At 36.5% G+C, this 16,296-nt stretch overlaps 1 protein-coding gene across 1 annotated transcript in view; it reads left to right on the forward strand.

Annotated features, from left to right (window-relative positions):
• PPP4R3B (protein phosphatase 4 regulatory subunit 3B) overlaps positions 1-16,296 on the forward strand; it is a 59,982-nt gene that overhangs the window by 8,892 nt on the left and 34,794 nt on the right. Inside the window, exons 3-4 of the mRNA XM_079941076.1 lie at positions 2,565-2,663; positions 11,014-11,637. Coding sequence (XP_079797202.1) covers positions 2,565-2,663; positions 11,014-11,637 — 723 coding nt within the window. The remainder of the gene's footprint in view (positions 1-2,564; positions 2,664-11,013; positions 11,638-16,296) is intronic.

The following is a 16,296-nucleotide window of genomic DNA, read 5'->3' on the forward strand; positions in this document are numbered from 1 at the left end:
GGAAGAAGGGGACTCAGTTATCTTAATTCAGACTTCGTTGCTTACCTCGACTTTTCTCTCAGAAGGTAGATTGGAACCAAAATGCAAAGGGCCTTGTATGCCTGGATAAATGATTTTGATTTCATTCATTCTGTTGTAATAGTGATCTCCAAAATAGAATGCACAGTATGAATCATTGGAGAAGAAACCTGTTTATTGTATCAAAAGGAGAAGTTGAATTTTGCGAATATATAATAAAGTCATGCGGTCAAGAGTCAAAAATAAGAATAGTATTCTGAGAGAAGAGTAACGTTTCCATGAAAAGTGTTCTCCGCCTATTGTGAGTTATAGCCTGTATGTGCAGATAACTGTTTACAGATATTTTCCAATTTAAACTAACCTGTAACCCTAACAAAAGGAGCATGTGCCTTAAAATGGGTTGAAAACAGTACTGTAAGTGCAAGTGAACAAGATAATGGTCCAACTGACATTTATACTCCTAGTGTAATCTGTCGGGCAAGTGACAAAGCCGAAATAATGATAAAATAGATATTACAAAAAGTTTCCCTCCCCAAAATTCAGAATTATTAAAAGGATGTCACTAAATACGGATTTGTATCTCCTATCACTTATGGATATACTGTGCCCTAACAATATTGGGTCTTAAAATTCTAAATAATAATGCTATGGAGCCATTGCAGTTTAAACATTTTTAAATATTGCTTATTTAATCTTTATATAAGCCTTTTAATTTCTATTTTACTGTATGTTTTATAAAATATGGCTATAGTAATATTATACTTCTGTATATAATATGTAAGTAATTTGAGGCACACGGTTTTTAAAAGTTTGGAGAGCACTGTTCATGTAGCTGTTTTGAGGAGTGCTCTAAAAAAACAACTGAGGAACTGAGGAAAGAACATGGAGCTTGTGTGGGTGCCCTAGTGCTTTAACTAGAATAGCCTTGTTTTTATCTTTTTTTTTTAATGGATTCTTACTAAAATTTTGTTTATAAAAAGCATTCTACTGGTTTTTTAAAAAGATTTCACAACCTCTTCTCTACATGGTGGAAGCCACTAAAGGTTTTTAAACAACCTGATAAAATTTTAGAATAGCTGATGGCAAATATCCCTTCCAAGAAGCATGGTCAGCCAGAAGCTAGAACACAGATTTTCAGTGTTCTTCTTACCTGATCACACAACAGATAAGTATTCATCTGAGGCCTAGATTAATTAAGGGATGAGCTACCAAAGTATTGAAATGTTTTCATTTTTAAAACTTTGTCTTTATTAATCTGGGGCTAACTTTTTTCTTTTTTTTTGGCTGCGTTGGGTCTTCATTGCTGTGTGCGGGCTTTCCCTAGTTGCGGCGAGCGGGGGCTACTCTTCATTGCAGTGCGAAGGCTTCTCATTGCGGTGGCTTCTCTTGTTTCAGTATGGGCTCTAGGCGCTCGGGCTTCAGTAGTTGTGGCGCATGGGCTCAGTAGTTGTGGCACACGGGCTTAGTTGCTCCGCGGCATGTGGGATCTTCCCGGACCAGGGATTGAACCTGTGTCCCCTACTTTGTCAGGCGGATTCTTAACCACTGCACCACCAGGGAAGTCCCTGGGGCTAACTTTTAATTTTATATATTTTTTAATATCAGCATAATATTTATAAGTACTGTCAGCTGAACAATTAATAAATATAAGGTGCTTTCATAGATTATATTTTTGATAATTTAGGGAATAAACTTAAATGTGCATTTTTTTTTTAAATCAAAGTTTTGGCCATATTAGCCTTTCATTATTATGTATCCTTTAAAAGTCCATTTCATTTAGGTGTTGCATAGTGATTTTCGTGTTTAAACTTGAGTGTTGTAATTTAAAACCAAACCTAAGTTTTTAATAAGGGAGTTGACAACTTTTCCCTAAAGGCATAACCTTTTGGGAGGGATATAATTAAGGACATCCAGAAAAACACTTATCTGAAACTGAGGTTTTTAATTTTTTACTATCTAAGCTGCTGAACTAGGTGCTGTTGGTAATACAGGTAGAGCAAGTATTTTCTGTCAGCATTGTTTCACATTCCTTAATATCCTGAAGGCTTTTCCAGATTTTAAAAAGGCAAAAATAGAAAGGGTCAAACCTTAGGATAATTATCAGCTATTTAGTTAGCCTACTGGTAACCAGCTTGAAGGGAAAAATAAACGGGTAGGTGGTTAGTGAGTGGAACAGCTGACTTTCTGGAAACAATAGGAAGTAGATGATTAGAATGTCTACATGATATTTTGGCCAAGAACGCTAGACTTTCCATTAAACATTATCTTGGTAACATGAGCTAGAGCCTGCTAACATGTTTTAATATTTTTTGTTTCAGAAAATTGCTCACTGTCACTTTCAGTACCAAAGCTATGACTTCATTGCCAGATATTACTAAAATTTCAAAGGATAACAAAATACAGTTATATGATGTCATTTGAGTGTACATTAATTGCACTTACCTGAGGGCATTGCTGCGCTGTTTCCTGTCCTCTTGATTTTTATTTATACTTTGTAGTTGTTTCTTTTCTGGTGTGCTGATACAGAAATCTTTATTTTTAAACAGGATACATTAATTGTTTGGTCAGAAGCTGAGAACTATGATCTGGCACTAAGTTTTCAGGAAAAAGCTGGCTGTGATGAGATCTGGGAAAAAATTTGTCAGGTAAGGTTATTTTAGTAATGTTTAACTTAAGTTTGCATGCATTCATGATTTATTTTTTTCATTATATCTAACAGATGTGTATTAGAATGTGGAGAGATAATATTTTCATGTGAGAATTTGATAACCTAACCTACAAATGTCTCCTATGTTATACATCAAAATTTTTGAAATTTTTTTTCAAGTTGTAATTTTGTTTTACCACTTTAGATTTTGATAGCATATATTCATAATTAATACCCTACAAAATGTCAAGATCTTCTAACAGAAAAAAGGTTAAATAGTTATGTTCTAAGGCTTTTAGACTTTTCTTTAATATTTGGTCACCTGTTTGCATAATGTTTATGGATAACTGTGTGCCAGACACTAATAATCCAAAGTGCTCATGACTTCAACTCAGAAGGAATTTACAGTGTAGCAGGATATAGGATAGGTGGTAACTCTCAGGGTAACTAGAATTTTTTTTTTAAGTGAAGTATATGTTTCAGTTGTGCCTTGGAATTTTTTTAATGAAGTTTTTATTTTAGAAGTGTCAGATTTATGGAAAACATGAGCAGAAAATAGTTTCTATATACTCCTCTGCCTGATATCTCCTCCCCTCACAGTTTCCCCTATTAAATAGTTTTCCCTATTAGCATCTTACATTAGTATACATATTGGTCACAATTAATGAACTAATATTCATACATTATTATGTATTATTATTATTTATACATTATTATTAACTAAATTCTACATTTATTCAGATTTCCTCAGCTTAAATGTCAGTGTTCCAGAATCCCGTTCAGGGTACCACATTACATTGAGTAGTTATGTCTCCTTGGGCAAATCTGGGCCATGACAGTTGGTAAATCATAAAATTCATTTTTAATTACTATTTTCTGTAAATGGAGATCACTGTGTTTCAGTGGTTGCCTAGGCTAATCTTCTATTACAGGTTTTTTTAATATAAATTTATTTATTTTTGGCTGCGTTGGGTCTTTGTTGTTGAGCACCGACTTTCTCTAGTTGCGGTGAGCGGGGGCTACTCTTCGTTGCAGTGCACGGGCTTCTCATTGCAGTGGCTTCTGTTGCTGTGGAGCGCAGGCTCTAGAGCGCAGGCTGAGTAGTTGTGGCACATGGGCTTAACTGCTCCGCGGCATGTGGGATCTTCCCGGACCAGGGATCGAACCCATGTCCCCTTCATTGGCAGACAGATTCTTAACCACTGTGCCACCAGGGAAGTCCCTATAGTGTTTTTTGACTGTCGTCATTTCACTTATATCAGCTTTACCTCTAAGGATTCTTATCACTGAAGGTTCTTTTTTTTTTATTATTTATTTATTCATTTTTGGCTGCGTTGGGTGTTTGTTGCTGCGCGTGGGCTTTCTTTAGTTGCGGTGAGCGGGCTTCTCATTGTGGTGTCTTCTCCTGTTGCAGAGCACAGGCTGTAGGCACGTGGGCTTCCATAGTTGTGGCTCGTGGGCTCTAGAGCGCAGGCTCAGTAGTTGTGGCACGTGGGCTTAGTTGCTCCACGGCATGTGGGATCTTCCCGGACCAGGGCTCGAACCCGTGTCCCCTGCATTGGCAAGCAGACTCCCAACCACTGTGCCACCAGGGAAGCCCTCACTGACGGTTCTTGAGTTAGCTTTATGGATCTGACCACAAGCATTCTTTTTCCTTGGTCCTCCCAATAACAGTGCCAAACAGCGTAATAAAGTGGCCTACGAAAGTGTAGTAAGAATCTTACCATTCCATAGAAAGTTTATTTGACACATGGCTCTAGATCACTAAACTTTTCTTATCTGGGAGTAGATGGTTTGTTTCTTTCCTACCTCCTATCTGATTATGTATGCATCATGTATTGCTGGAGCATTATTAGTATACATACGTACTAGAATTCTAGTTGATGAACAGTTGAAAACATTAGTAAATATGCTATTTCTTTAATTTGTACAATATACATAAGAATATAATCCTAATTGTTTTGTTAATATTTCACCTTTTTGTTTTGCCTGTTTTTAAACCTGTGGATGGTGATGGCAAGAAGGTCTTCATTTTTACCCTTTGTTATCTCATGTGCTCTCCAAGGATTGAGATTGAATTTTATGTTTGCAAAGTCTTCTGTAAAGTGAGGTGTAAGATCTAAAAAAAGGGGACCTCTATTGCAGACATACATATGCAGTTCATAAATACTTGCTGTTCAGTTCTTAATTCAATGAACTTAAACCATGAATTCATTCATCTATGAAATGGGGGGAAAAATATTCCATGTAAATAATGAAGGCAATAATTTCAAAATGAAAGATTACTTTTCCATAATATTTATAAGGCTGTTCAGAATATTAATAGCAGTATATAAAGACTAATCTTTTTTTATGATAAATTACTGAAACGTGATATTTTATTTTGTTTTCTCCCTCCAATACCAGCATGGCAACTGGCACACGTTGTGTATGTACTCGGTATATATTTGAAGAATGAGTGAATAAAACAGAAGACAAACATCTTATTTAGAACTAGGGTGTTGAATTACATGCCTGCTAGAACATAAATTTATATTGTGGTTAATATTTTCCAGTGATCAGCATATTCAGTTATACTTTGCCCCACTTTTCCCCTCCCCACACCTCAGCACATGCCGTTTAATATATGTTCTTGGATATATATATATATATTCTTAATGACTTTGTACTTTTGTCTTAGAACTTTTCGCTGAAATTTGTTTTTTACTCTTTTCACTCATGTAGTTCGGGAGGTCCCCAAGACCACTCACAGGTTCACTAATTCACTAGAAAGACTTAGAGAACTCCACAAAGCTATTATACTCATGGTGCAGTTTATTACAATGATGTGATTCAGGTTAAAATTACCATTGGGAAAAGGCACATCGGGCAGAGTCTAGGAGAGTTCCAGGCATCAGTATCCAATTTTCTCTTTTCAGAATAGTCATGCAGACAGCACTTAACTTCTCACAGCAACGATGGGTGGCAACATGTACAGAGTATTACTGACCAGGGAAGCTTACCCAAACCTTTGTGCCCAGCATTTTCATTGGGGTGTTAGTCATATAAGCAGGCTGAATACCCATGTGGCTAACTCTAGCTTCCAGCACTCCCAGAGGTTGAGCTGATATTGTGTGGCCCAAGATCTCCTCCATAAACCATACAGTTATCCACACATGTATGTGGACTGTCCAGCATAGCCCAAGGTAAACAAAAAAACTCCCAACAGATAGGATATTCAGAGTGCTTAGAGGTTGACTCTCAGGAGTTAGGCAAGGTCCAAACCTTTCTTTGGGCAAGATTAGTTCTTTACTGCAAAGGCCACCCTTTGGCCCTTGGCCAAGACTTACAGCAAAATGGTCATATTTGTCTAAGCATCTACACTTAGTGTAGCATTTATATGACAGAGCAATAGTATCAGTATGAATATGCCTAACATTTGGAGGAGTCAGTCTGGGCTAGGAGTAGATTTAAAGCAACAACTATTCTATCCTATAAAGCCATGGTTTACTTTTTATATTTTTGCACTATTTTGATTGCTCATTACCCTCCTTGATCTACCACAGTTTGTACCTTATGGTAAACTCGTAGAGAACTCTTTAGTATAGAAATTAGCTGATGGTTAACAGTTAGTAAGTCCACTTATTCCTCATGCCATTTTCTATCAACATTACATGCTAAGGAGGCTTTAATTCAGTTTCCTAATACATTTGATGATAATATCAATATTATCATAAGGCTTATGTACATGAGGTAGTTGGATCAACAGTGGCAATGTTATACCATATTGCGGTATGGTAGTAGATGTAACCTGAAAAAAGTAAGAGTCAGTAGATACTGGCACATTATAAGAATCCCACTCAGTCATTAATAATTGGTCCAGTTCATCATATTGTATGACAGTGTCTCCCAGGGTGGTGTCAGCTCTATCAAGTAGACTTACAAACTTCCATTCGACCTTGTTGAGTCCCAGGAGCAGTGGTAGACTTGGGAAACATATGGCTTCACCCTTCCAGGCATCTGTTACAATTGAGCTAAGAGAATATCGTCTCTTACTCTGAGCTTTTTGTAAGGCACCAGTGTTAATATTAGATTTCCTTCATTACATTACCTATTTATTTATTCCTTTGCCCTCTGTTACCATTTCTCCTCCCCATTTGTCATTGATTTTTACGCAAACATTTCCGCCTTTGAAAGCAATGTTAGGTTTGGCCACTCTGCTGGTCTAGCAAGGTTAATTTTTTACTGCACAACTCAGTACTGTACTTTTAAGATCTAGCCATGTTGCTGAGTATACATTTAGTTTATTGCTCCCAGCTACTGTGTTGTATTCAACAGAACCATACGTTGTGTTTTACTTTTTAATTCTGTGAGGTCATTGCTGACCTTTGAAAGAACAATTTCAATAAAAAGCCTGTTTCTTTGTCATTTCTTAACCCCTTATAATAAGAAAATAGAACTCCTCTCTGAAAAAGATTGACAGCTCAAAGAGCAATAAGTATCTTAAGGGGAATGGTGAATGACAGAACAAAAGAATCATTGTGGGGAGAGAAATTACAAAAACAAGGGCTAAGGAACTTCCCTGGTGGCACAGTGGTTAAGACTCTGCACTCCCAGTGCAGGGGGCCTGGGTTCGATCCCTGGTTAGGGAACTAGATCCCACATGCATGCTGCAACTAAGAGTTCGCGTGCCACAACTAAGGAGCCCACATGCCACAACTAAGGAGCCTACCTGCTGGCAACTAAAACCCAGCACAACCAAATTAATTAATTTTTTAAAAAAGAGCTAAGATAATTGATACATATTGAGCTCTTAGAAAGCATAAAATCAGAAGTACATATGGAAGTTCTAACCTCAGAAAATGGTAGAGACATTTTCTTTTAAACAGATAAAGGAATTGAATGAAGATAAGTTGTGAGATGGAAAAGAAGAATGTTGGAGGAAGTTGAGTACTGATGGCCTCTTTTTTTCCCAAAGGGACAAAGTTCTCTCTTACGAGATTTAAAGGGGAAAGTAATAGTGTTTGACCCTTGAAAAGGGAAAAAAATTAAAGCAGTAGCTATAAGGGACTAGGATAGGAGTGTGGAAAAGAGAAATTTTCATCGAGAAGCCTACTGATAGTGTGGACTTAGAACCTTATCACAACAAAAGTTTGGTTTATTCCTTAGTGCTGTTTTCTTTTAAATTATTTATTTTTGGCTGCGTTGGGTCTTCGTTGCTGCACGGGGGCTTTCTCTAGCTGCAGTGAGCGGGGGCTACTCTTGGTTTCAGTGCGCAGGCTTCTCACTGCAGTGGCTTCTCGTTGCAGAGCATGGGCTTTAGGCGCACAGGCTTCAGTAATTGTGGCGCGTGGGCTCAGTAATTGTGACTCGTGGGCTCTAGAGCGCAGACTCAGTAGTTGTGGCGCACGGGCTTAGTTTCTCCGCGGCATGTGGGATCTTCCCGAACCAGGGCTCGAACCCGTGTCCCCTGCATTGGCAGGTGGATTCTTAACCACTGCACCCAGGGAAGCCCCCTTAATGCTGTTTGACCAGTGTTGGAGAGGAAGGGGCTGTGCTTAACAGAGCCTCTCAGGGACCCAAGTTGATAGAGAATTCATTTTAATACTTCCATGATTATTGCAAAGTGGGAAAGAAAGGTGGCAAATCAAAGCACTGGTTTTTGAAAGCTCTTCCCAGAAGTTATACATGGCACTTTTATTGGCCAAAGCAAGTCACACAGCTACATGTAACTTCATGGAAGCAATGAACTCACATGCCACAAGAGGGAGAGAACCAGAAATATCTGGTGGACAGCACTATTGTCATCCAGGTAGACACTTGGGTTTATGTGATGTTGACAGATTAGATCAGTCAGGGTTACGTTCAGGATGAATCCAGGAAGCTTGTAAGGGGTAATACTAGATAACAAAGAAATAAACATGCTGTAACCTAGTGGTTACATGCATGGTTCTGGAGCTGTGCTTTTATTCTTAAACATATGCAAACTATGTTCATTTGAAGTGTCAGTTAACTCCTGTTTTCCTCTTATTTGTTCTTTGTAACCTCTGATTCTTCTTCCTTCCCCTCACACTACGTTTTCTCTTTTCTCTGATTAGTGTCAGAGTCTTCTGGCTTTAACTGTTACCCTAATGCCAAATCTCTATCTTCTGTCCTATTCTTTTTCCAGAGTAGTAGGCCCACAGATTGAATTGCCAGCTGGATATTCAAACAACTCAAACTTAATAAAACTGAACTCTTCCTAGCATTCCTCTCCCACATTCCCAGCTTTTGTTAAAGAAGCCATAATCTTCCCAATGATGGGTTTAAAACTATAGGGTCATTGTGTTTCCTTCTCTCTTTTGTAGCTATCCCATATCTGTCCCAACATCACTATCCAAATTCAGTTGTTCATGTAGCCTTTGGAATAACACCCTAATTTATCTATATTGTCAAATTTGTCTCATGCAGCTGATGCCAGGTTAATTTTCTAAAGGACAGTGCTACACATTCACTTCCCTGAACAGTAATGCAGGTCTTTTAGCTTGACTTTTCATGATCTGGCTAGAGTCTACATTTCCATTTTTGCTGTTTGCCATATGCATGTCACATATTTCCATTTCTCTGGCTCTGTGCTCTTCCCTTTGCACTTTGGGTACCTTTATCTCCCCTCAGAATCTTACCGATCTTTGAAGGTCCACTTAAAATCTCAGATGCCACTGTTTTTTTTTCTTTTTTTGAATTTTATTTTATTTATTTTTTTATACAGCAGGTTCTTATTAGTTATCTATTCTATACATATTACTGTATACATGTCAATCCCAATCTCCCAGTTCATCCCACCACCACCACCACCACCACCGCCCCCGCCACTTTCCCCCCTTGGGGTCCATACGTTTGTTCTCTACATCTGTGTTTCTGTTTCTGCCCTGCAAACTGGTTCATCTGTACCATTTTTCTAGATTCCACATATATGCATTAATATACGATATTTATTTTTCTCTTTCTGACTTACTTCACTCTGTATGACAGTCTCTAGATCCATCCACGACTCTACAAATGACCCAGTTTCATTCCTTTTTATGAAATGCCACTGCTTTTATGATTCCTTCCTTGTGTTCTCTGCTCACCCACACCCCAAGAGCTGGAATTTCCCTCCTCTGAGTTTCCAAGGCATTTTATCTGAACTGTTCTTATGACCTTGTTACTTATATTTTCTCTTATATTTATGTGTCATCCTCCCTAAGCTCAGCTACTCTGTTGAGAACTCAGAAGTAAAAGAAATACTCTCATTCCTCTAGGGAAAAAAAGTATCTTGTATGCATCAGTATATCCGTCTCCTTTTTTCTCTGAGTTCTTAGGTCTTTTTTCATATGTTGCTTTGGTGGATTTGGAAATTTGTGGAACTTTTTCTGCTTAGGATATTCGAGATGTTTTAAGGTGGAGAAGAGAGGATGATTGCACTCTTGGATTATGAATTAGAAAAATTTATGAAAAGTAAAGTTCTAAACATTTTTTGTTAGAGTAATTCATTATAGAAAATTTGTTAGCCATGCTTTTCTTGAATCATAAAGCAGTTCTTTATTCATTATGTTGTGATTTTTATCTAGATAATACTTGAAGGCTTTATCACAGATGTTAAATGAATGCCAGTTTTTAAAAGAATAGACTTTATTTATTAGTCTATTTATCAGCTTCAGGCTCAGAGCAAAAGCAAATACTTTTCCAAAAGTGAATTTCGAAAGTATTTTGAGGAAATCATATTTTCTTACTCTTGAATATACAGGGAGTTGGGTTTTAATTTGGTTTGAACTCAGTAGTGTCCTTGTTAGCCAGTGTGATGGTGCTTTGTCATACATAGTAATTTTGGGGGACCAACGGAAGAGAGTTACTTTCTGCAAAATACACTCTACTAGGTAGAGTGAATTTAATAAACAACTGCAAGTGGTTATTACATAATTTAATATCAAACAACATAACGTTAGCTGAAATATTCAGGTTATTAGGGATCAGAGTTAATCTCAAGTTGTAAGTTGGGAAATTTAGAGGTGAAACCATCTGCAGTCAGTAACTTAAGACTCAAATAACTGACTCTAAACTAGTTGTATTTTCCCCCTCTAGACTTCACTTTTAATTAACAATGACTATTAGTATTGATTCCTTGAAAGTATTGATTTTTACTTAAATTCACTAGTCAGGGGACTTCCAGCAGTCTAGTGGGGGCAGGGGTTCAATCCCTGGTCGGGAACTAGGATCCCACATGCTGTGAGTCGTGGCCCAAGAAAAAGAAATTTATTTTTTTTTAAAAATTGAATGATCAGTGATTTGATTCCCAAAATTCTGAATTCTTTTGTATTTTAAGGTAACCAGCTGTACTTGGATATTTTTAGGTTCAAGGTAAGGATCCATCAGTGGAAGTCACACAGGACCTCATTGATGAATCAGAAGAAGAACGATTTGAAGAAATGCCTGAAACCAGTCATCTGATTGACCTGCCCACATGTGAACTCAATAAACTTGAAGAGATTGCTGACTTAGTTACCTCAGTTCTCTCCTCACCTATCCGTAGGGAAAAGCTGGCTCTGGCCTTGGAAAATGAAGGCTATATTAAAAAACTACTGCAGCTGTTCCAAGCTTGTGAGAACCTAGAAAACACTGAAGGCTTACACCATTTGTATGAAATTATTAGAGGAATCTTATTCCTAAATAAGGCAACTCTGTTTGAGGTAATGTTTTCTGATGAGTGTATCATGGATGTCGTGGGATGCCTTGAATATGACCCTGCTTTGGCTCAGCCAAAAAGGCACAGAGAATTCTTGACCAAAACTGCAAAGTTTAAGGAAGTTATACCAATAACAGACTCTGAACTAAGGCAAAAAATACATCAGACTTACAGGGTACAGTACATTCAGGACATAATTTTGCCTACACCATCAGTTTTTGAAGAGAATTTTCTTTCTACTCTTACATCTTTTATTTTCTTCAACAAAGTTGAAATAGTCAGCATGTTGCAGGTAAGTAAACAGAGGTGTTCTTCATAATTTTGTTTTCAGATATTTAGTCCCCTTAATAGGTAAGCTGGTGTTCATTCCTTCGTTTTGAAAGATTTCTTTTGTTTACTTTAATTGTACTATCAAGCATAGAAAACAGGGCTTTATCTCATAGTTTTCTGAAGAAGAATCATTTCTCAATGTGACCTTTTATATTTCTAAATGTCCTATCATGCAGCTGGGTTTTTTTTTTAACTTTTTGTTTTTAAAAACTTGTGGTAGAGCATACATGACCTAAAATTCAAAATTTTAACAATTTTTAAGTGTACAATTCATAGCATTAAGTACATTCACAGTGTTATGCAGCCATCACCACTATCCATTTCCAGAACTTTTTCATCATCCGAAACAGGCAGCTGTTTTTTTTAATATTTTTTATTCCATTTTGTGAGACCTAGTTATTATTGGGGATATGCGTGAGTGTGTGTGCTTAAAGCTTCCGAAATAATTCAGATGTGCAGCCAGAATTGAGAAACATTCATTAATTTTCAGTAAATGATAGATTATTTGCTATGGAAGTTGATTTTATTCTCTCTCCTTGAGTTGTAAAGTAGGAGTCTTATACCATGTTTATATCATGTTAATCCTTTATACCCTAACAGTTTGGTAAGCATGACTTTGAAGATTTTGCTTTACTTGTGATAGTATACTAACAGTTTCCTGCATAACTGCCTTTGTTATTTACACATCAGTCACTAAGTTTATTGAGCTGCTACTATAGTACTTAGTGTAGTTAGTGGTTCTCAAGTAATGTCTGTGGACCCCTGGGAGTACCTGAAGCCGTTTCAGAGAAGTCTGTGAAGTTTTTCCTTTTCCAACTTTCTGTCACCGTGAGGCTGTATTTTCTTCATGTACTTCAACCAAAACAACATATCGGGCTTCCCTGGTGGCGCAGTGGTTGAGAGTCCGCCTGCCGATGCAGGGGACACGGGTTCGTGCCCCGGTCCGGGAGGATCCCACATGCCGCGGAGAGGCTGGGCCCATGAGCCATGGCCGCTGAGCCTGCGTGTCCGGAGCCTGTGCTCCACAATGGGAGAGGCCACAACTATGAGAGGCCCACATACCGCAAAAAAAACAAAAAAAAAAAACATATCACAATGGATTGAATGCTGAAGGAGATGTGAGAATCTAGCTGTCTTCTGTTAAGCCAAACATTAAAGAGATTTGCAAAAATGTAAAACAAGGCCACTCTTCTTTCTAAATGTTTATGATTTTGGATGATACAGTTGTTCCTCATAAAAAAATATTTATACAAACATAATAGCTTATTTTTTAATGAAAATTAATGTTTTTAAGCATCTCAGTTTTAATTATGGTAAATACTGATAAACATAACCCACATAATAAAAGCTCTTTGGGGTCCTCAGTAGTTTTTAAGTGTTTGAAGGGGTCCTGAGACCAAAAAGTTAAGAATGTCTGTCTCAGTACTTACCTATGAGATTCCATTTCATGATACTTCCAACCATTATTCACCATTATAACTTTACTTTTGTATAGGATTTACTTCCCAGATAATTCTTTCACCAGGCAGTTTTTCATTATTCCACAGTAATAAGTGTGAGGCAAGTTGGACTTACACATTGGGTTCCATTTATAATACATGGGACCCACTTTTTAAAACCATACTGTACAATTCAGGGTGCCATTTCACTTGCTGACAGAAAAAGTTATAGTCTCAGGAGACTGGAAATAAGCCCATAGTCAATGTAGTTGATATAAAGGACCCAGTAACAGAAGCTCAAGTGTAGCTTTCAAATGACTGCTTTTGACTTCAGAAGAGTTGCCAAATCCATAATAGTAAATCATAATGCTTTTTATGTTTTGAAAATAAATTATGCAAACTAATCTGTAAATATTTATAACTTTCTATGTCATTTTATACATTCTGTCATAGGTCTATTTGTGAAAGTTATACTAATATAAACCAAGTTTTACTCATTTCTGGTCCATGAAAGGCATTTTATGAAATAGCCAGATATCGTGAGCTACCTGTTGTTTACTTAAGGTTTACCACTTCGTTATCTCTTACGTGTCAGCCGTGATGCTGAATTCTGTTTTCAACAGTGTGTGAGGAGAAAGCAAGATTATGGCCATTGGCTTCTAAAGGCTCATTTCCTAAAGCCCATCTCTGAGATTTCCCTGCAGGCATTAGATGTTTCCAGATACCCATCTGGCTAACTAGTATGCATATCTGTAGCTTCTTAAATAAGTATTAGCCTGTTGTTGCATTAGTTACATAGGGCAAGTAAAAATGTAAGAATTTTATCTAACTCGACCAAAATGAGGTAGTATAAAACTACATAGATAACTCCTAACCTAAAGTAGGTTAATTAACTGAGAAATTATATGAAAGCACTTAGGGTGGTCACTGGCTCCTAATATATACTCTAATACATGTTGAGATTATCATAACCATGATAGGGACATAAGATTTTAGTTAACCTGAATTTTCTACCTAATTACAGGTCAAAATCCCTTGTGTCCAGAATTGAGAAATATACTTTAAAATGTTTTATAAATTAAATTCCAAAAAGCCAGTAAATTGAGGTTTTTTCCACATAGACAGCTATAGAGTTAAGATCCTTTTCAGAACAAGAAGTTTTAACTTCTCCCTGCACTAGAAATGATTAAGGACAGGTATCTCAAATGTTGACATTTTAGCATGTTACATAAATTTTCACTATTCCATAGATAAGAGTTGGGTGAAAAACAAACCCAGTGGGATCAGTGGTTTAGTTCTTTTTTGACATATTTTGCAAGATTTCAGCACTGAACTTTCTAACCTTTCATCCCATTAATTTAATATGTAAAATCTTCCAACACCATTAAGAAAACAACTTTGCAATAATATGGTTTTGTTTTAGAGGTTTTTGGACTCAAGTGTAGGATTTAACGTATTAAATTTTGTCATACTGGACTTGGCCCATTCTAGTTTGTGTGTATATTTTGCTTTGGTTTGATTCCTACTTAGGAATCTATCCTGTATATTTTCTGTTGTGAGAGTGACAGAACTTCATTATGCAGGAGACCAGGATTCTAAATCCATCTTTATCACTAGCTAGCTTCTGATAAATCCATTCTTTGGGATGGACTTTTAAAATTAGACTAGGCAATCTCTAGGTACTCTGTTAAAGCCTCATCTAATTCTAAATTTCTGTGTCTACGTGATCCTTTTAGAATTTTTAATGTTGCATGGGTCCTAGGTTTGGGATTTTGGTTTTGTGTGTGTGCCCATTTTTACATCATCACAAAGAAAAAAGTTCGATTTCAGACTTTCTAGGAGGAGCTCATCTTTTCCCTTTAAGGTTTTGTTATCCAAAATAGTAAACATGCACAATATGACTTAAAATAATTATGATTTATTAAAAGCTCTTAAAATGAAATAGAAAAGAAAAACTAAAGTGATCTAAAGAAACTACTTTAATTACTTGAAGAACCAGGGATTTAGGGGAAATTTTCCAGCTATATCTATGATAGGCTTTAAGCTACCTAACATTGCTCCCTTAATACATTGGAACAGAGTGCTTGTGTAGAATAATATCAAAAATAATGTTAGAGATCAGAAAAGAAATATACTAGGAATTGGAAAGCATTCTCCTAGCAGACTGTAATACTTGAAATTGCTTCTGTAATACTTTATGCAGTTCTAGCCATCAGCAAACAAATAATGAGTCATATAAGAAGAATTTAAATGGGAAATTGCATTTATCAAAGAACTGGAACTATTTTCCTATGAAAAGATTCTGAAAAAGTTAAAAATCTTTAGACAGGAAAGGAAGATTTAATCTGGGAGAGGTGCAGGAAGATAAAAATTTATAAAAGGTATAAGTTGAGGTAAATATGTGCTTATTCAACAAAACCTAAAATACTGAGATGAAAAAGTGATTTGAGGGATAAGTAAAAGATTATTTATGTAGTTGAACTCTCTCAGAAGGTAGATAGATGATTCAGGCCTCCATACATAAGATCCAAAAGGAGTCAACTAAGTAACAAAACGAACACTATTCTGAGTCAAAAAAGGTGTTATCTGTTAGTGATGTGTCTTTGAATAGCTCCAAAGGATGTTTAGCGGGAGAGCATGTTATATTTTCCATGACCATAACTAGTGCTTTTCATTCGTTTTTTCATATGTGCTCTACCTTATTTCAGAAAGGCTTTAAGGGATTGATACCACTTCATGGATGATTCACAGTAAGAGAAAGGGCAGGTATATTAGCTATATCCTTTATATGTCATGCTTTGATTTTATTATCAACCATGCAGTTATCACTATTACAAATATTTTTAGGTTATGCTATTTTAATTACTTAAAAGTATTCAAGTTATATTTCATAAAAGTGAATTTTGAAGATTATTGAAACTTAGAAGCATAACTTTCTTTCAGCACACTTTGATGGAAATCTCTAAAGTAAATTTCAATATTCATGTCAGTTTTTCCTTTGTAATTTAATTGTCCATATTTATTATAGAAAATTGGAAAATACAGATGAGCAAAAAAGAAAATCACTCATAATCCATCACCAAAAGATAATCACAGTTAACCTTTATAATCTTATCACTGCCAGAATTCAGTGTTCTTTATTGCCGTGTTTGTAACTCTCATTTTTCTAATCCACTGTGGAC

Source organism: Stenella coeruleoalba (genome assembly GCF_951394435.1).
Source record: "Stenella coeruleoalba genome assembly, chromosome: 13".
Lineage (NCBI taxonomy): Eukaryota > Metazoa > Chordata > Mammalia > Artiodactyla > Delphinidae > Stenella > Stenella coeruleoalba.